Source organism: Heloderma suspectum, chromosome 2 (assembly GCF_057233095.1).
Source record: "Heloderma suspectum isolate Gila_16-S chromosome 2, 16-S_ref, whole genome shotgun sequence".
In the NCBI taxonomy this organism is placed as follows: domain Eukaryota; kingdom Metazoa; phylum Chordata; class Lepidosauria; order Squamata; family Helodermatidae; genus Heloderma; species Heloderma suspectum.
In genome coordinates, this window is record NC_139459.1 from 322,528,105 (window position 1) to 322,550,376 (window position 22,272).

General features: G+C 41.7%; 1 protein-coding gene across 2 annotated transcripts in view; it reads left to right on the top strand.

Moving 5' to 3' along the window:
• Positions 1 to 22,272, top strand: part of RYBP (RING1 and YY1 binding protein) — a 76,559-nt gene that overhangs the window by 37,287 nt on the left and 17,000 nt on the right. The window contains exon 3 of one of the 2 annotated variants that reach the window (XM_084840355.1): positions 17,731 to 17,896. The exons of the other annotated variant lie outside the window; for it this stretch is intronic. Coding sequence (XP_084696481.1) covers positions 17,838 to 17,896 — 59 coding nt within the window. The 5' untranslated portion in view covers positions 17,731 to 17,837. The remainder of the gene's footprint in view (positions 1 to 17,730; positions 17,897 to 22,272) is intronic. 2 annotated transcript variants of the gene reach the window in all.

Consider the following 22,272-nt stretch of genomic DNA (forward strand, 5'->3'; position numbering starts at 1 on the left):
AAATTACTTACAATTAAATTGATTAACCATGCAGCCCCAGCAGCCCTTTGCCAAAGACATCTTCCCAACAAGTCTCTCAAGTGCCACACTTAAGTGCACACTTAGCATCTCCCTTTTGTGTCACCAAGGTGCAACCTACGGTGCAGCTTGTTGCTTGCTGGAATTAATAAGACAGCTTGGGATTTCTCCTGCAGGTGAGGTGTTTACGGAATGTTCTATCCACCCAGCTGGGGTCTGGTCATGTAAGGGGCAACCACGCACACTGTCTTAGTCCCAACATAGTGACCTGCCAGAAATGTTCAAGGTATAAGCATGGTGCCAATCTTAGTTGCAAGAAAATTGTAATTAACTAGCCTAGCGGTGGTAGTGAGAATACATTCTCAGAATGTATGTGAAGAAATTGCCTTCCTTAACTTTGCTTAATTTTGTTGCTCAATAACATGTTAGACAAGTATAGTCAATAACTGGAGGACCCTGGGTCAAATCTGGCCTCTGAGAGGTGCCACATTCTCTCCCTTACATTCCACCCATTGCCAGCCTTCAGCTGAAATGGAACTTTCCTGGCAAGTCACTTTAGGTCAGGGTGTCCTTTAGATGTTTTAGACTATAACTCTCATAAGTCCCAGCAAGCATGGTCAGGGATTATGAAGATCCAAAACATCTGGAGGGCACCAGGTTGTGAAAATTTGCTTTAGGAGGTGTCGACTGAGGCTCTGACCCACCACTCACTCAGTGTGGCCCTTCAAGTAAACTAGTTGCTGAGCAGGGTTCTATATGTGTGATATTTCATTAAGCACCTGCATCAGAATTGCATCTGCATTACTGTCCGTTAAAATGAACACTGCTCCCAGAGTGATGTGGAGAAAAAAGCTCCCCCCCCCAAATAAGGAAAGGAAAAAGTAGACAAGATATGGGATAAATAAAAACTTTCTGAAGGTTCCCTCTTCACATGTTCTGCTTTAGTTGTCATTATGCTGCTTCCCCTTTTCTCTCCTATCACATCTCTTGTGCTGCCACCAGTAGTTAGACAGCCACTTATTGCTCAGTTGTGGAGATCTGGCAGTGTTTATTGGTGATAGTTTGGGCAGAGTTGCATGTGTTGTAATGACTGTGATGAATGCTGTGGGAGAAAAGAAGAGAAGCTTGGCAGGCCGCTGTCAGAGCCTGTGGTGCACATGTGAAATCCTCCAGCAGCCGCCTGTATTGGAGCAGCTGTGAATTCATGGAGAGAAGCCAGACAGCTTGGAAACAGCCATTCACCACTTTACCTTCAGCAGTGGCAGCCCATTTACACAGGGGATAAACAAGGCAACATGTTCCTTTCCCCCCACCCCAGTCTTTCCATATCATCCTCAGTTTCTCGAACCCTCTTAAGAAGATCTGATCCATCCTATTGTAAGGCTAGAAGAACCTAAGGCAAAGGATTCTAATCAACAAATGGGACTTATTTTTCTTGTAGAAGTAGCTGGAACTTTTGTGACACAGCTTCAGAAGATGACAGCTTAAGATAAATATGTGACAGTTCCCCTTTAACTTAAGAATTCAAAGCTTGAAAATGAGCAATCCTAGAAAATACTGCCTTAGTCGTAACAGAACTAATTCTTGAATTGCTATTCTTGTGGCTGAACCAGTGCTCTTTTTTGAATTAAACTAACCCATTTAGCTGTACTCTGTGCTTTGAATGGGAGCTCTAGGTGTGGATCTACTAGGGTTTGGATAGTGAAGGAATCATTATTGCAGAACATGTTGTATTATTCTCTGATTTTTAGGTCGTAATGGCATAAATGTAAAGTGTTATTGGACACGTCTGTGGTATTTACTTGTAGCAGTGAAGTTCGTGACACTGACTGGGCTGGTACAAATGGTATGAAATGTTTATGTGCTCAGGGAATTGTTCAGTTTGCAGTCCAACTTCTGTGAAGGAAGTCAGAGTTGTTGGTTGGATTTGGATTAAAACACAGGGACAGTCTGAGGACTGGAAAGTGATCCTAGGTTGTAAGGAAACCAAGGAAAATTGAGCCTGGAGGCAAGGAGGCTCAAAAAAGAGTTTGAAGGAGGCAGTAGATTGACGGAAGGGTATGTGAAGAATGAGGCTTGAAGAAAAAGGCAGAGCAAGTGTGGGCTAGCTACACATTTAACAGTACCCCAACAACTTAAAGAAAGGAAGAAAAGATGCTTTGGGAGCAGGTTATTTAGAGTTAGCGACAGACAGAGTCGGTAACTCTTGCCACACCCATCATCTTCTCTCTATATAAAAGTCAAAATTGTGTGTGTATTTGTGTGTTTGTGGCTGGCTGCAGGGCTGTCTGTAACGCAGGGAATAAGGGGGAGCTGCCCTGGGTGTAATCAAACTGTACGGGCCCACTGAGCCTGCCATTTGGGCCCTACAGTTGCTGCCCCTTTTACTTCACATTCTCACTTGCCAGAGTGTATGACAGGAGTCACTGGGTTACATTATTACTTTGTTTATACTTTCCCTTACTAACAAGTCCGCCCTCTCAATCATGGTACAGGCCAGGTTTCTGATTTCAGCTGTGAGTCATCTTATTGGCCATCTTTCATTCTGTTGGTCTCTCTCCCATTCACTTTGACTTCCTTCACCTTGGATTGGCTGGCCGCCGTTTGTTCCCTCCCCTTTACTCATGGTTTCTTTTCTGACTGTGGAGAGCATTTAGTTTCTCTCCCCTGTTCCTGCAATATCCAGCAAGGAAGCCTCTGTTGAACATTTTAATAGTGATATGAGATTCAGTGTGGATTATATTGCAGTAGTGCTTACAGATTCAGTCTCTTGCATTTTTAGTAGTGTTTTTTATTCAATCTGCTCATTATAATTGTTGTGCTTTTTTAATCAAGTCTGATGGATTCAACTTTTCACCTTTCTTATGGGGCCTTTCCGAGAAGCGTAAACCTACCTTAATGTGTTTCTAACAAATAGTGCCTATGACAAAATTACATCCCAGGCAATGCCGGGTATATCAGCGAGTTACCTATAATTCTGTTCCCATTTTAGATGTATTTGTCACAAACACTTGTTCCTTGTAGTCTGTGCAATCCCACACATGGGTTCTCTGCTTTCACAAAGCCTGTTTTGGAAAGCTTCTATAAGGTTCTGGCAGGTGCCCCATCTTCCAGTCACTCCTGCCTTCCCATTCAGGTCCTTTCTGACCATCACCGTGGGAGCATCAGAGAATGTTCTTGGGCTAGATCTGGAGTGCACAACCCATGGGGCGCATTCCGCAACCCCCAGCCTTAACTACAATCTCTTAACTACAATCCTTCTTCCCCGCCTATTGCCTCACACAGCGAGGAAAGAGTGATCTGTATCAGGATTCCCCCACTCACCCCTCCAGCGATCCTCTTTCCCTGCTGCTGCTAGCAGTCAGTGCAACCTGTATTACAGTAGATCAGAAGTGGAACAGAACTCCTTGGGAGATGCGTTCCTTTACCAACGGCCAGGGTTGTTTCTATACATGTTTTATCCAGTCCTATTGCTAATTCACACGGTCATGAAGGCTGCTTAGGATCAACTGCATTACATATTACTTAGCCCTTGGTAACTGAAGCAGGCTTGGTTTGTAACCCTGATGCACCTTTTGGATGGGACCTTTCACTGCCTGCCTCTCTAAAGGGACCCGATATCTCAGAATTGGGACAAGATCTTTCACCTGGATCTTCACAGACTCTGCTTGATGGCATGGCTCATCTGGACTTGAGGCCTGCAAGCTAGCCACCAGCGTGTCCTACTCGAACAAGCAGAAGATGTTCTTAAATTATATGGCAGTTACAGACTGATGCAGGCACCTGCCATCTGCCCACAGTGTTAATCTTTTTGTTACCCTTTAAGAACAAGGGTTTATCTGTCTCATCAGTAAAAGTTTATTTAGTGGCAGTTTCCCCTAATAATTGTCTAGCCAATAATTGTTTTGTTTTCTCTTATTTTACTGTTAAACATTTTATAAAAGGACTCTTTAACCTATATCACCAGATGGTCAGGATCGAAATCAGATTGATTATGTCCTTTGCAGCCAAAGATGGAGAAGCTCTATACAGTCAGTAAAAACAAGACCTGGAGCTGACTGTGGCTCAGATCATGAGCTTCTTGTTGCAAAATTTCGGCTTAAATTGAAGAATGTAGGGAAAACCACTAAACCATTCAGGTATGACCTCAATCATATCCCTTATGAATATACAGTGGAGGTGAGGAATAGATTTCAGGGATTAGACCTAATAGACAGAGTGCCTGAGGAACTATGGACGGAGGTCCGTAACATTGTTCAGGAGACAGCAACTCAATCCATCCCAAAGAAAAAGAAATGCAAGAAAGCCAAGTGGCTGTCTGATGAGGATTTACAAGTAGCTGAGGAAAGAAGGGAAGCGAAAAGCAAGGGAGAAAGGGGAAGATATATCCAAGTGAATGCAGAGTTCCAGAGAATAGCAAGGAGAGACAAGAAGGCCTTCTTAAATGAACAATGCAAAGAAATCGAGGAAAATAACAGAATGGGAAAGACCAGAGATCTCTTCAAGAAAATCAGAGATCTCAAGGGAACGTTTTGTGCAAAGACGGGCATGATAAAGGACAAAGAAGGCAGGGACCTAAGAGATGCAGATGAGATTAAGAAGAGGTGGAAAGAACACAGAAGAACTATACAGGAAAGATCTGAATGTCCCTGATAGCCATGATAGTGCGGTCACTGAACTTGAGCTGGACTTCCTCGAGAGTGAAGTCAAGTGGGCCTTAGGAAGCATTACTAACAACAAAGCTAGCGGAGATGACAGTATTCCAGCTGAGCGATTTAAAATCCTAAAAGATGATGCTGTTAAAGTGCTGCATTCAATATGCCAACAAATTTGGAACACTCAGCAGTGGCCGCAAGACTGGAAAAGGTCAGTTTACATTCCAATTCCAAAGAAGGGCAACGCCAAAGAGTGTTCAAACTACTGCACAATTGCGGTCATTTCACATGCCAGCTAGGTGATGCTCAAAATCCTACAAGCTAGGCTTCAGCAGTATGTGAACCGAGAACGACCGGAAGTACAAGCGGGGTTTCGAAGAGGCAGAGGAACTAGATAGAGATCAAATTGCCAACATTCGCTGGATCATGGAGAAAGCAAGAGAATTCCAGAAAAATGTCTGTTTCTGCTTCATTGACTACGCTAAAGCCTTTGATTGTGTGGATCACAACAAACTGTGGCAAATTCTTAAAGTGATGGGAGTACCAGACCACCTTATCTGTCTCCTGAGAAACCTGTACGAGGGTCAAGAAGCAACAGTAAAAACCAGACATGGAACAACCGAGTGGTTCAAAATTGGGAAAGGAGTACGACAAGGCTGCATATTGTCACCCTGCTTATTTAACTTATATGCAGAGTACATCATGAGAAATGCCGGGTTGGATGAATCGCAGGTCGGAATTAAGATTGCTGGGAGAATTATCAACAACCTCCGATATGCAGACGATACCACCCTAATGGCAGAAAGCGAAGAGGATCTAAAAGCCTCTTGTTGAGGGTGAAAGAGGAAAGTGCAAAAGCTGGTTTGAAACTCAACATTAAAAAAACTAAGATCATGGCATCTGGCCCTATCACTTCCTGGCATATAGAAGGGGAAGAAATGGAAGCAGTGACAGATTTTACTTTCTTGGGCTCCAAGATCACCACAGATGGTGACTGTAGCCATGAAATTAAAAGACTTGCTCCTTGGAAGGAAAGCTATGTCCAACCTAGACAGCATAGTAAGAAGCAGAGACATCATCTTGCCGACAAAGGTCCGTCTAATCAAAGCTATGGTTTTCCCAGTAGCAATGTATGGCTGTGAGAGCTGGACTATAAGGAAGGCTGAGAACCGAAGAATTGATGCTTTCGAACTGTGGTGCTGGAGAAAACTCTTATGAGTCCCCTGGACTGCAAGGAGGTCAAATCAGTCAATCCTAAAGGAAATCAACCCTGAGTGCTGATTGGAAGGACAGATACTGAAGCTGAAACTCAAATATTTTGGCCACCTAAGGCGAAGAGAAAACTCTCTGGAAAAGACCCTGATGCTGGGAAAGACTGAAGGCAAAAGGAGAAGGGGACGGCAGAGGATGAGATGGCTAGATAGCATCACTGATGCAATGAATATGAACTTGCGCACGCTCCGGGAGAGAGCGCAGGACAGGAAGGCCTGGTGTGCTATGGTCCATGGGGTCATGAAGAGTCGGACACGACTGAACAACAACAACAACCCCCTGGAATCTCTCAATGGTTGCCTTGTAGTTAAGGTCACCTTTCAAACTCCATGCCACCTGGTCTCTTTGGATTCTATCCTGAAAGGTTGACTTTTTGCTTGCTTAGAACATAGGCAAGAAGGGTGAATGAGTTATGTGCCACTGTTATGTGCACTGCCCTGGCTTATACATAGGTAGAAATTGGTCCTGAGACAAAATATTTTGTTCCCTCTATGAGTAGCAGGGTTGAATTGATTTGAATCAGATTGATGGAGCAATCCTATGGCCACAGCGTGGAGAAGCCCTGTCCTCTGAGCTCACAAGAGGAGTGCAGAGTGGCTGAAAAGGGGCGGGGCTGGGGGGTGTTCCAGGGTGGGGAGAGCAGATTTGTGCGTACAATACATCCTATGTGTCATAGAGCAGCCTCCTCTCCCGCTCGGCCCCCCTGCGGCTAGACAGCCGAAACCAGCTGTCTTGCAGAAAAAGCAGGGGAAGAGAGGTGCAGAGGGAACGATTCCCCCGTGCTTCTCCTGCCTTGTTTTGGATAGGTGGTCGCCTCTGAGTTTGGAGGCGGTCGCCTATCTAGTTAGGATTGCACCCTTAAATCATGATTGAGTCTCTGAAGGACTCAATTTTAGTGATTTAAATCACAGTTTAAATCAGTAGTGAGGAAGATTCTATTTAATCATTTTTAGTAGAAGTACATTATTTAATATAATCTTAATACATATTCAGAGATGTAAGTTTCATTAGAAGGTAGGTACACACTAAATAATTATTCTGAATTGTTTTCAGATTAATTTTCATTAAAAAATGGGATGATAATTTGGTCATTTTAGTACTAAAGCAGAATGAACTTGTGAAGTCATTCAGGAGATGAACCAGCTCCAACTGTTCAAGTAATCATGGTATTTTTGTCATGATGTGCCAATCACCACCACCAAACAGGCTTTATTCTTCTGGTTAGTTTTCATTATCAACAAACGACAACATTAACAAAACACACACATGGATTTTTGAATGGCTAACTGTTTCAGTTTTTAGATAAATGTAAATTTCTTTAAAAAATAAAATTTAGGCAATTTCAACCACAGCAGGTACAGAAACAAAATATTCCGGAATGAGGTGTCTTTTACGGCCTGCTTGGTGCCATCCTAGGCATTTCCCTTTACAGTAGAGGATACATGAAGCAGAAGTTTCCTCAGGAGTCAGAACTGCATGAATGTGTTCCGTTCGCTTTTGGTTTCACTTTCTATTCCCCTTGCATTTCTATCCAGACTCCTCCTCCTTGTCCAGATCTATCCTATCTCCCCAGATTCTCTATTCATTTACCTTTCCTATCTTTGTACTTAGAGAGAGGCAAGGCTGAGAGAGCAAGCATGCAATACTGTATACCACCTGCAGTGCAGAACAGGACTGATCAGGTTATCTCCCATCTCCATAAACTGCTGTTAATGTATTCATAGAATAAAATTAGAAGTTGTATAATTAATATTCATGATGATAACTTTGACCTAGGCTTTTTTTTACTAATTGTTTTAAGAATATTTCAAAATCTGATTTAAATTAAAAATGATTTAAATTTTTAAAAATCAGTTTTTAATTTAAAAAAAAAAATCATTGATTTTTATCAACCCTGTTGAGTAGTCTCCCCATTCCCACTTAACCGTGACATCACACCCCTGGCTTTTTTCCTAGCCTGTTCTGTTCTGGACTTATTCACCGAGCTGCCTTATCCCTTGCCCCTCACTTGGGCAGTCACCTAGCAGAGACAATGGAATCCATGGTGGAACAGAACACTATGTTACAAGGGTCCCAAGAGATTAATACCAGTTACTCTCACTGCTTCTCCTACTGGGCTTCCTCAACTTGTGTTACCATTCGGCAAACCTTACAGCCCCCAAAAATGTTTCAGCTCATTCCACCAGGGCTGACACAGCATCTACAGCTTTCCTTTGGGGAGTTGCAGTGGTAAATCTCTGCAGTCCTACTATACGGTCTCAGCCCTCTACTTTTGTATGTCACTATCGGCTGGATGTGTGGGCCTGGATGGATGCCTTTTTTGGAAGGGCTGTGCTCTTATAGCACCTGCCCTGCTCTGCTAAGTGAGCTTACTACTTTGCCTTTATGTGGAACTACACAGAGCAGCCAGTCACACAATCCATCCTCCTGCCCAATTCCAAGTGCTGTTATGCATCTGTTTACATTTTGCTTCAGTTGTTTTTATAGCCACTCTTGTCAGTTGGAAGTTTAAATGGAGCAGAAAGGAAGGAGCCAAACTCGCTTGAGCGTGCATTGGACAGGTAGAGGTGGGGCACCCACCAAAATTCTAGCCATAGAAGCTTTGATGAAATAAGTTTGGCCCAGAACTTGTATATGTGACTGGCCAGATGACCACTTGAATTATAACTACATTTACAGGTAAGCAGCCTAATGTTTCTGAAGAAATATGCTTGACTGATTGTTTCAGGCAGCAAATTTTGAGAAAATACAGGCTCTAATGTCACGTATTCTGCATGCTGTTGTCCCAAATTTTAAAGTTTTCACTCAGAAGCTTGAATAGGATCCTGCGGTGATCTTGCTTCGCCCTACTAATGTTGGCATGATGGTTTAAAATTATCCCCCTGCCTTTTTACACTAAATCAGGGATTGGCAACTTGTGGCTCTCTAGCTGTGTTGGCCTACAACTCCCATAATCCCTTTCCATTAGGTATGCTGGTTAGAGCTGATGGGAGTTGTAGGCCAAAACAGCTAGAGTGCTACAAGTTTCCAAGTTAAAGTTTTCCACCCATGCAATACTGTATGAAGTGCCTTAATATAAGCGGAAAAAATATTTGTGATATAACTATGAAATATATAAAAAGGGTATTTCTTGTAATGTTAACATTTCCTCAGTGGAACCCAGTTCTAATGTAATAGTTCTGATTTTCCAGTAGAATCTATCTGGAATAGGATAGATTATCCTAAGGATTTTCTCTAAAGGGAAAAATTTGTGGTTCTAAAGAAAGTGAAAGTGATACTTTTTTCTACTGGTTTCTGGAACTCTGGAGTACAGGGGAAGAGAGACTTTCTTTCTCATCAGTGAAGCAGTCCCAGGATTATTAAGGCTGCAATCCTATACATGCTTACTTGAGAGTAGGTGCTATTGAACATAGCAGGACTTGCTTCTCAGTAAACATGTCTAGAGGAGGCAGAAGTATACAACATCAGAAGTCACATGAGTTTTACATTGTTATGTAGGGAATCTGTGTCTATAAACAAATAGGAAACTTCATAACAGTTTGGAAAACAAGATAATTGCAGCTAGTTTAAGACTACAGAATAATTTTTTACTATTCTATTTCCATAGATATATTAGGATATTTTATAGCTGAATTGTTGTTAAGCCAGAATGGCCAAGCATAGTAGGAAAACAATGTTCACCTTGGAATTCTAGTAGGATGGCCTTGTGCTAATCATCTAGGTGAGACCATTGTTCCCTTATCATGTGACAAGGGAACAGAGCCAATGTTGCCAGCTGTGGGAAAAATCAAGATACTTACACAACTCAGTTGTTAGAATGGCTGTGCATGCTGTAATGCTTCGGGGGAGGAAAGCAGAAAAATTGTGTTTTCTATCTCTGTGTGTGCAGGCGAGATGAACAAGTGACATATGTGTAAAAGAGAAGCGGAAGGTTGCAGTATGCTTCAGCATAGAGCTCCTGCCCCCAATTCAGAGGCCTGTGCCCCCTGCTCTGCATGGGATGTCCTCTACTAAACATTTGGTTCAGGCCACTCACTTAGGAGATTGTGTGCTGGATTTTCAGTCTCCTCCCCAGTAGGTTTTATGTGTGCATAAAACACATACGTCTCTTCCTCCATCCCATTATTCTGTGAATGCTTTTAGAACTTCAGTATGCATATTGCAGCTGGATCACAGGCGGTAACATACATGTTGACGTTTCCTTTTGCCACATTAATACTATTAGCTTTGGCCAGTGCTCTTCATAACTCTGTGAGTACCACTGTAGATCCTCCTCCATATATCAGCCTTGCATTCAAGTACGAGCATTTATCACCCCATTTGCATCTATTGTATAGTGGCAAGAAAAAGTTTGTGAACCCCTTAGGATTGCCACTTATTTCCAAACTAAAATACTAGATTTTAATCCCACCCCATAATCCTAGATAAAGAACTATAGGTAACCTGATTAAACAAATGACACACAAACATGATGCTTTTTAGACATTTATTTATACATAACTGATTCAGCATTCAATATCCATGTGTGAAAAAGTATGTGAACCCCCCTTGAGCAGCAATGACTTCAGGTAAGGATTTCCTGTAACGGTTGGTCAGTCTCTCACATCAATTTTGAGGAATTTTGGCCCATTCCTCCTTACAGAACTGCTTCAGCTCAATTACATTTGAGGGCTTCCTTGTATGAACAGCTTGCTTCAGGTCCTGCCACAATATTTCAGGTTTAGGTCTGGACTTTGACTAGGCCATTCTAAAACACTTCTTTCTTCCGCAGCCATTCTTTTGTAGCTCTGCTTGTATGTTTAGGATCATTGTCTTGTTGCATGATCCACTTTCGATTCATGTTCATCTCACGGACAGATGGCCTCACATTTTCATCTAGAATCTTCTGATACACTGCAGAATTCATGGTTGTGTCAATGATGGCAAGCTGTCCAGGTTCTGAGGCACCAAAACGGGACCAAACCATCATATTCCCATCACCATGCTTGACAATTTGAATGAGGTTCTTCTTTTCGAACTCAGTGTTTGTTTTTTGCCAATCATAACGTTTCTCATTGAGGCCAAAAAGTTCTACCTTTGACTTGTCTGTCCAGAGAATATTGTTCCAGAAGTCTTGGGGAATCATCTATGTGATCTTTAGCGAACTTCAGATGGGCAGCAATGTTCTTTTTAGAGAGCAGTGGTTTCCTCCTGGCTTTCCTCCCATGAACACCATTCTTGTTCAGACTTTTTCTGTTTGTTGAGTCGTGAAGCCGCACGTTAGCAAAGGTGAGAGTGACCTGCAGATCCTTGGATGTTACTCTGGAGTTCTTTTTGACTTCCTGGATGATGTCGCAGTTCGTTCATGGAGAGACGACCACTCCTGGGTAGAGTGACTGTGGTCTTGAACCTTCTCCATTTGTAGACTTATCTGCCTGATAGTGGATTGGGGGAGCCCCAAATACTTAGAAATGGTTTTATAACCCTTTCTAGACTGATGAGCAGCAACAGCTGCTTTTCTGAGATCCTCAGAGATGTCTTTTGATCGTGGCATGACGTGTTTCCCACACAACCGTATGGTGAGGACCAAACTCACAAAGTTTCCTATGTTTTAATGGGGTGGGGCCACCCAAACTCACCCCTGAAGATCTACCAAATTACTTAAACACCGGATTCTAATTATTCCCTTTAACAGCTGATGCAACCAGGGGTTCACTTATTTTTGCCCTGACTCTTAAGTACTTATTGTTTGCCTAATTTATACATTGTTTTATTTCATAAGACAGGGAATTGGCTAATATAAACCCTGTAGGATATTTAGAAAAGGACTGGTTTTGATTCACGGAGGCTTTCATGGTAAAACTATAGAATTTCTGCAATTATCATTAGGGTTCACAAACTTTTTTTCGCCATTGGAGTATCTCATGAGAAGACAGAATGGGTGGTTCTTGCCCTGAGTGGGCATGTGATTGTTACTCCAAAGCAGAATATTATTTAAATAATTCATTTACTTGCTTACTTTTGATTTATATCCTGCCACATTGTACAAAAAAACTTCAAGGCGGCTAACAATGATACAATAAAATTAAATAAAAATTACAGTAACAAAAATAATTACAGATTACAGAGAATAATTACAGAACAAAAGTAATTACGGAACAGAAATAATTATGATAGGTCCCTGTAGAACAGCATCCTACAAGTCCTAACTAAAATTCACCTTTCCTCAAAAGCTTCCTGGAACAATATGGTATCATCTTAGCAGGTCTCTGGCAAGGGAATTCCATAATTTAGATACCACTACTGTGAATGCTGTATCCTACGTTTTAGCCAGCTTTACCCTTCCAGTGACCTAAACTCATGGGATGATGCATATGGGAAGAGGTGTTTTCTGGCATACCCTAGGTTTTGAAGGTTTCAGCATTGTGCTTGAAAACTAGGAGCAATGTGTTCCCAGCAGCCAACTCCTGCTAATATGAAATAATTTAATTAATTAATTTTGGACAGGATGAGGGACAGTACTTTGAAGCTGAATCCAGACAAAATGGAAGTACTTTTTGTAGTTGATTGTTTTGACTAGGTACATGGTGTTCAACTTGTTCTGGTTTGGATTGCATTGCATGTAGAGATCAGGCTCACAGACGAGGGGTGCTGATAGATGCAGCTTCGTCTCTGGACAACTAAGTGGCATCTGTGGCATGAAGCACCTTTACCAGCTGAATGGAGAGCTACTGGTCATCATTATTTCTTCTCTCATAACTTCCAGACTGGACTGCTGAAATGCAGCACATGTGGGGTTATCGTTTGAAGTCTTTTCAAGTCTTGTTGGAAACTTTGAGCTACTAACTGGAACATTCTGTGCAAATGCAGCTGATGTGTATACTGGAAAACTCAACATTTCTAATTCCATAATTTCTAGTATAACAGTTCCAACTTCCACCTGCATGTTTTAAAGATGCATGCATATTCCTCACTTGAATAACACAGATGTTGTGGGGAAACTGTCCTCCTTGCTTTCTACAGTGTATCCATAATAAGGTGCATTCTTGCAGTACTGTTTGCATTCTTTTTTAGATTTTATGAAATATGAATCATTTTGGTTTCTCTATTCTCATCTCTTCCAATTGACTGCATAGTTAAATACTGCTAGGTTATTAAAATAGAGTCCATTGTGTCATGCAGCAGTACACCCATCCTTATTGAAGGAGAATTAACAGTGGGCACTACATTTAATACAAAAAGGAGAACACTATGAAATTATCCAAATCCCCTCTCCTTCATGGATCATAAGGCTTTTGACTCAATGAAATCTCAGGTGCTGCTACTTTCACTCTTGGGATAACATGGTTGTGTTAGAGGTATGAGCAATTATAATTGGCTCCAGGCTCCTGGGAGTCACAAGAGTGCCTTGGAAACTTGTGTCCTTCTTTCTGATATGGTGATTCCAGCAGTTCTATCATGGATGTTCTAACAATTCTCTCCTTTAGATAAGCATGGCAAAACCCTTTTTCATTTCTGTATGGCCCAGTCTGTAGTCTATACTACATTATTCCCAAGATGAGAAGTAAATGTATAATTTGTAGGTTAGTTCTCAAAATTTGGTCTAGAGCTGTAGAATGCACAGTTCTTTGCTCATACGTAACCCTTCTGAGCTAATGGCACAGCAGCTGCATGAAATATTTGTAAAACCTTGTTAGCAAGCCTGAATTCCCCTTTCAATTAAAAATGAGAGAAAGTTGTCAGGGGTGCAATTTAGCGCTATTGAAATGAATGGGAAAATGAAAGTATCAAACACCTAAGCTTATTGGGGTCCATTCTATTCCCCAGCAGCTTTTCAAAATACGGTAGGGAAAATAACTTAAGCATTTTGCCTGCATCATAAATTCCACTTTTTATGGTTATACTACTTCAAGAGTACTGGAGTACATTTTTCTGTGTCTGTAAACAAAAATTCAGTGTATTCCTGTGTGTACAACCTCTCCCCCTCAACCCATAACAAATCACTGCAGGAGTCCATTGGATCCCAGGAGTAAATGCCATTGGCTGTCCCTCCAGGAAGCCTGGACTTAAGGGAAGCTGACGTGGGCTGAGGTGTCCTCTGTGGCAGCATCCCCAAAGGGGGTGACACCACAGGGGGGTTGCCTCTTTGGTGGAGCTGCTTTGGGGAGGGCACTGAGGGTGAGGGCCATATCCCTTGGGGTTTCTTGGCTGGTGCCGCTGCTGACCTTGTCGAGTCCGTGGTCTCTTATGTGGAATGAAGATCTCTCCAGGGTTATTGACACGGTTGATCCTAGGTGTCTTCTCCTACCCACTTCCAAACAAGCTCCATGGTTTAAAGAAGAAGTGAGGGAGCTGAAGTGGCAGGGACGACGACTAGAGCGCCAGTGGCGGAAAACTCGACTTGAATGCAACAAGACACGTCAGGGATCGTTTGAAGATTTAAGAGGTGGCGATACGTGCAGTGAAGAGAGCTTTCTACTCCACACGTATCGTGTCTGCAAACTCATGCCCAGCTGAGCTGTTCAGGGTGGTTAGGGAGCTGAGTCCCCCCCCCCCATCCGATCTTAGAGCCTTCGGTAGCTCACTGTGATGCCTTTAATGAGTTTTTCGCAAATAAAATCTCTCGGATATGAGCCAACTTGGATGCTCTCGTGGGGACAGAAGTCCACAGTGGGGTGTCCAGCAACTCTGCTTGCATGATTAAACTGGATCATTTTCAGCTTGACTCCTGATGATGTGGACAAGCTGTTTGGTTTGGTCAAAAAGACAACGTGCCCTCTCGATCCCTCCCCATCCTGGCTTGTAGTCCAGGAAAGGGAACTAGTAAAGCAACTTTTGCTGAATATTATTAATGCCTCCCTAAGGAAAGGTAATTTTCCATCATGTCTGAAAGAAGCAATTGTTAGACCTCTTCTGAAGAAGCCTTCCCTTGACCCCCTAGACTTCAATAATTGCAGGCCAGTAAGTAATTTACCATTTTGGGACAAGGTAATCCAGAAGGCGGTGTCCGTTCAACTCCAAGGAGTCTTGGATGAAACTGATTCCCTTTTCAAACCGGCTTCAGAGCATGATACAGAGTTGAGACTGCCTTGGTCACCTTGGTGGATGATCTTTGCCAGGGAATTGATAGGGAGATTGCATCCCTGTTGATTCTTTTGGATCTCTCAGCAGCATTCAGTACCATCGACCATGGTATCCCGGATCGCCTGAGGGAGTTGAGGATTGGGGGCTCTGCTCTGCAGTGGTTCTGCTCCTTTCAGGGTCGTTCCAGATGGTGTTGCTTGGGGATAGTTGTTCCTTGAAAAAGGAAGTATTATGTGGAGTCCCTCAGGGCTCCATTCTATCCCCAATGCTGTTCAATATCTACATGAAACCGCTGGGAGAGATCATCAGGAGGTTTGGGGCTGAGTGTTATCAGGATGCTGAAGACACCCCAATCTATTTCTCCTTATCTTTATCCAAGGAAGGTATGACTCCTCTGAATGACTGCCTGAAGGTGGTAATGGGCTGGATGAGGGAGAACAAGCTGAAGCTGAATCCAGGCAAGACAGAGGTGCTCATTGTGAAGGGTCCTAATTCAGGTATTGAGGTACGTCAGCCTGTTCTGAATGGGGTTGCACTCACCTGGAACAAGCAAGTTTGTAGCTTGGGGGTACTTCTTGACTCAACCCTGCTCCTGGCATCACAGGTGGAGGCAATGGTGAGAAGTGCCTGTTATCAGCTTTGGCTGATACGCCAGCTACACCCATTCCTGGAACATGTGGACCTGTAACAGTGGTGCACCCGCTGGTAACTTCTAGGCTTGATTTCTGTAATGTTCTGTAATTGGGGCTGGCATTATATTTAGTTTGGAAACTTCAACTGGTACAAAATATGGCAGCCAGGTTGGTCTCTGGGACACCTTGTGGAGACCATATTACACTGGTTTTGAAATTTTTACACTGGCTGCCAGTTTTTTCCAAGCAAAATATAAAACGCTGGTTCTTACCTTTAAAGCCTTACATGTTCTAGGTCCAAGGTACCGTAGGGAGCACCTTCTCCCCTATGTCCCAGTCCACCACCTAAGGTCCTCTGAGGGCTATCTCCTGTTGCTGTGTAATGTGAGACTGGCAGCCACATGCAAGAGGACCTTTTCCCTTGCCACCCCTCAGTTGTGGAATGATCTGCTGGTTGAAATGTGCCTGCTGACCTCGTTGAAGGTTTTTAAGCAGGCATTAAAGACTCTATTATTCCAGCAGGCCTTCCCTTTTTAGAACTCTTTGTTTCTTTTGCTGACTTTTATATACTATTTTAAAGCAATATTGTTTTAGGCTGTATTTTACTTTTGGATTTTTTTTTTAAATTGTTTTTAGTTCAGAGTTGTTTTTAGTTATATGTTGTTTGTCCGTATGTTTTTATGTAAATGGTTTTTAAACTTTGCATATTGTATTTTAATGTTTTAACTGTTGTAAACCACCCAGAGAGCTTCGACTATGGGGCGGTATAGAAATGTTGATGATGATGATGATGATGATGATGATGTCACCCTAGGCCTAGGGGATTAATTCTGCTCCATGTTGGCTTTATCTTGTCACAAGGGTTTGAACTATGAGAGACTGTTAACTTTCAACACTGATTTCTTGTTTCTAATGCTCTTTGGGGTGGGTGGGTGGGAATAGGGTATGAAGAACATAAAAGCCATGCTGAATCAGACCAAGGGTCCCTCTAGTCCAACATTCTGTTCACACAATGGCCATCCAGCTGCCCACAGGAAACCCACAAGCAGGACATGAGTGCAACAGCACCCTCTCACCCAAGTTCCCCAGAAACTGGTGTACATACTGCCCTGTTACTGGAGGTAGCATACAGTCATCAGGACTAGTAGCCATTGATAGCCTTATCCTCCATGAATTTGTCCAGTGCCCTTTTCAAGCCATCCGAATTGGTGGCCATCACTACATCTTGTGGAATTGAATTCCATAGTTTAACTATGTGTGGTGTGAAGAAGTACTTCCTTTTATCTGTCCTGAATCTCCCACCAATCAGCTTCATGAGTTGACCCGGGGTTCTAGTATTGTGTGAGAGGAAGAAAAATGTCTCCCTATCCCCATTTTGCACACCATCATGTCTCCCCTTAGCCTCCTTTTTATAAGCTAAACAAACCCAGATATTGTAACCTTTCTTTATAGGGGAATTATGGATCCAGCCCCTTGATCATTTTAGTGCCCTTTTTTGTACTTTTTCCAACTCTACAATATCCTTTTTTAGGTGTGGTGACCAGAACTGTACGCAGTATTCCAAGTGTGGTCACATCATGGATTTGTATAAGGGGAGTATGATATTGGCAGTTGTATTTTCAATTCCTTTCCTAATTATGCCTAAAATGGAATCCGCCTTTTTCACAGCTGTCGCACACTGGGTCAGCATTTTCATTGAGCTGTCCACCGCAATCCCAAGATCTCTTTCTTGATCAGTCACTCAGATCCCATCAGCTTATACTTGAAGTTGGGATTGTTTTGCCCGAACGTGCATCACTTTGCACTTGCTTACATTGAACTGCATTTGCCATTTTGATGCCCGTTCTCCCAGTTTGGAGAGATCCTTTTGGAGCTCCTCGCAATCCCTGTTTGTTGTAACCACTCTAAATAATTTGGTGTCATCTGCAAACTTGGTGACTTCACTGCTCACTCCTAATTCCAGGTCATTTATGAATAAGTTGAAAAGCATTGGTCCTAATACAGATCCCTCTGGGACCCCAGTGTTTACATCCCTCCATTGGGAGAATTTACCAGTTATTCCTACTCTCTGCTTTCTGTTCTTTAACCAGTTACTGATCCATAAGAAGACTTCTCCTCTTATTCCATGACTGCTAAGTTTGCTCAGGAGTCTTGGTGAGGGACTTTATCAAAAGCCTTTTGGAAGTCCAAGTAAACAATGTCTACTGGATCACCTCTGCCCACATGTTTATTGACACACTCAAAGAATTCTAAAAGGTTAGTGAGACAGGTCTTACATTTGTGGAAGCTGTGTTGATTCTTTTTCAGCAGGGCTTGTCCTTCTATGTGCTTACTAATTTTATCGTTAATGATGCTTTTGACCAATTTACCCAAAACAGATGTTAAGCTAACTGGCCTGTAATTTCCCAGATACCCCCTGGATCCCTTTTTTAAAATTGCTGTTACATTGGCCATTCTCCAGTCCTCTGGTACAGAGGCTGATCTTAGGGACATGTTGCATATTTTGGTTAGAAGATCAGCAATTTCAAATTTGAGTTCTTTAAGAACTTTAGGATAGGTACCACTTGTGCCCGGTGATTTATTAACTTTCATTTTGTTGGTAAGGTTGAGAACTTTTGTCAACAGTATTTGCCTCAGTTCCTCAGACTCGCTTCCTGAAAACATCAGTTCAGGCACAGGTATCTGTCCTATATCTTCTGCAGTGAAGAATTCATTCAACTTCTCCACAATCTCCTTATCCTTCTTTAGTACTCCTATAAATGCCTTGTCATCCAATGGTCCAACTGCCTCCCTAGCTGGTTTCCAGTAAATAATGGAAGGGATCCAGTATACCTCCATAGCTACACCTAGCTATGGAGGTATATTGGATCCCTTCCATTATTTATTGTAGCCAATATTCCACGAATGCACTTTACATTTTTCTTTTGCTTTCTCCTGTTTTTTCATCCAGTGCTTCCTGATAGCTCAGTTAAAAATGTAAGTTAACATGGTGAGTTCCAATGTACCCTAATAGTTTTTGTGTTAGGCTATGTTTTTGAAATGTGATACCAATTTTTTTTTAATGTTGAAATCAATCACCAATTTTATTTTCAGTTAAGACTTTAAAGGGGTCCATTAGACCCCAATAGCAGATTAATACTGTCAACAAAAAGGGTTACAATGGTCAACAAGGGTTAAAATTGTGCCTGCTGGAGTTCTATATACTGCTACTAAGCAAGCTTCATGTCTCTGTGTCTGAGTGTATGTTATATACATGCTGTTAGGTAAATTTTATCTTTTGCATGATGGAAATGGAGATGAAAGTATTTGCTTAAAAAAAGAAAATTTGAAAATTAGGTCAAGAGTTCAGTTTGAGGTGTGTGTGAGGCTAATGGAAATCGTATCATATCTGTGGATAGACAAATCTGTGAAGCTCAATTTTGGTCAGGTTCTCATTTTTCCACTGCTAAGTTCAGTCTGTTCCTTTTCTGCATTTGACTGTGGGGTTTTTTGTTCTAGTACACACCAAAATTTGTACACATTTTTGTGTGTATTTTTCAGAACATACTCATTTTTTTGAATGTATGCATTTTTGCTTGCACTTTGCAAGCATTTTTTTCATTGAATAAAACCTTTTTGATATGTTTCCACAAGTGTATGCATTTTTGTGCACACATTTTTGAATGTACACATTTGTACCCTACGATTTTCAAACTGTATCACAAACTTTGGAGAAGTACGGATTTCAGTGTATAACTGCATTCTGGTATTTAGGTTTGAGACATGCACATTTGGTAACTTGGCAAATTTCTCATCAAATTGGCAAAAATTTGGTAGGTGGCAAGTTTCTCATCTATCCCTAATCACAACTGGATTAAAAGTCCATGGTGCAAAATTCAGTCTCTCCACCCTCAGTGTTTTCCATCCATGGAACCCCCTTTCTTTCCCTGCTCCCAAACTCTCATAGCTCACTGGATTGTACACCCCAGTAAATGAGAAGCTACAAGGATCATTTCTTTTTCCTGTCTCTGTCAAACCACATTCAACTGGATGAAAACGTATGAGCCACTTCACACAACTTCCTACAGGGCATTACTTTTGAATATAAAATCTGCCTTGTGTGAGCAGCAGTAAGTTCTACCATCTGTATTCTTTTGGTATGGTGGAAGAGACTGGCAAAAACTGGCTGAGTGCAGAGCAAGCATGAGATGCATTCAGCCTGATATAATTAAACTGTTTTGAATGGAGTCAGTTCGCTATTTTAAAGGTTTAGAAAACCATTTGTTGAACTGACTGGTGGTGTTCTATGTTGAATCTTTATCAGTTTTTAATTTTAAGAGTTCGTAGGCTTGGATCCAACATTGCATGAGTGGAAGTCCACTTGCGCAGCAGGATTTACCTGTACTCTCCCCCCACCCCACCCCGCATCTGTTCCAGACTCTGGAGCAGATTTGGGGGACTGCAGGGGAAAAGAAAATCTGTTCCACCAGTGATTTCCCTTTCACTGGCAGGACAACACCATTGGATCCAACCCAATGTTTTCAAGTTGGTTGTATGATTAATTGGGCTCTAAATATTCTGCCTTGAAGTTAATCATATTCTCACTATTTTCTGCAGCTTGTAATTGTGCCAGATTTCCATTGACAGGAGGAGGAAGTTGAAAGCTGCAGTCTGGTATACATTTAATAGTAGAGATCCTGAGGGGTGTGCCTTTTTGATAAAAGGTTAAGTGTAAAGAGTTTTCTTAGATTTCACAAAACAACATTCTCAGTATTTGAACAATACTGAATTCTTTGTTGGTGCTTATTCACTCTGTGGCAAGATATATGCAAATTTTTGGAAATTGCGTTTTTGTTGGATTAAAAAAAAAAGCATTTGGCATAAAATGGCAGATGAGGACAAAATTATGACCAGAAATCTTCACGGGTACAGCGGTATTTAAAGTAGAACTTGATCAGAATTATTTTGGTGGCACATTACTTAATTCTTTCTCAGATGCAAGCAAAGCTTAGAAACTCATATTAAAGAAAGCCAGGATGGTGTAGTGGCTGGAGTGTTGGGACTGGGAGTCGGGAGACCTGGGTTCTAATCCCCACTGGGTAACTTTGGGCCAGTCACAAGCTCACAGCCCAACCTACCTCACAGGGTGGTTGTTGTGAGGATAAAATGGAGTGGAGGAGGATTATGTACACTGTCTTGGGTTTCTTAAGGCAGAAAAAAAGTGGGATATAAATGTAGTAAATAAAGCAGAGACTTTAATATTCATAATATTAATATTAGTTGAAATTAATAATAATTTATAACCTATAGTGGTGCACAGTATTTGAAACAAGCAGCATTAAAATCACAGTATTCTCTTTTTTATGAAAAATAAATTAATTTTGGCTGTAGGAGGTTAAAGATACACAAAATATAATTCTTCCAATGTTACAGAAGTAAAGTGTCTGTGGTGACAACCCACCATTAAGCTGATGGTGAAGATTTTTTGAGTAGTGCAATACACAACCAGATTGCAACCAACTACTTCATATGGACTGCAAGCTTTAAGGAAAGTAGTCCATATTCTTCCAAGTCAATAAAACTTCTGTTTATTTTAATGGAAGTGGATCATGCCATTGAATGTTTAGGAACTTGTATAAATTTTCATGTGTAGTGCTTTACCAGCCTAGTGTTTCTATGTTTTGTGGCTTCTTCTCTGAAGAAGGTTATTTATAAGTGTAAGGTCACCGTTCTGAGTAGTTAAACCCTATTTGATGGTACTTCGTACTCTCAGTGGAGTGCTTGAATTGTCCAGATCTATGAACATATTGTTAAAAGCTCAGTATGTTTAGTACTTGGGAAGACGAGTAGGTTTACCTTCTGAGAACAAGATGTTAAGGGGGTGGGGAAGAACCTGCCTAATATAATTACAGTTGAACTAGCCCTTTTCCTGAGCTCTAATTAAGATTTCACAAAAGTAATTTCCCATTATCTACAGAAGTGGGAAGACCTCATATAAGTTTCCTGGTTTCTGTATGTGTGCTGTTATGTGTCAATCTGTCCCGAATTTCTGCATCCATGTATACATATTCAGATATATTCAAAGCTTCATGGATGGACGAGACATTTGGAAAACATTGTGAGGCTGAAAGAATGAATATGGAAATATATGCAGAAACATGGTTTACATACTGTGTCTAAAGTTAAGCTACTAGAAATAGCCTCTGCACATTTCTTTATGAGATGAACTGTTGTTTGCTCGAGGGCAGTACTAGAATTAACAACATTGTCTTGTAAATATGCTTATACTGTTGCACCCAGTCCAACTTAAGTCATGGACAGCCAGTCCTGGGTAAGAGCAGATGCTGTAGATGGGGTTGCAAAGTCGCATGCATGTAAAAAGCCAAATCAAATGTTCAGTGTGGTCCAGAGGAGTATTGCTGTGTGGATGGAAATGTGAATGCAAATAAGCATCTGTATCCCCATCAGCTGCACAGTCCTCCTCCTGGATTGGGGCATTAGGGAACTTGTACATATGACACTACTGCTCTTAAGTCTGAATGAGTTGGATTGGCTTCAGTGGAACTTGTGAGGAAATGTAGCATTGGAGTCTAAGAACCGAACTTAGTCTCTCCATATAATTGGAAACAGCCATTGATTGATTTGAAGAACAG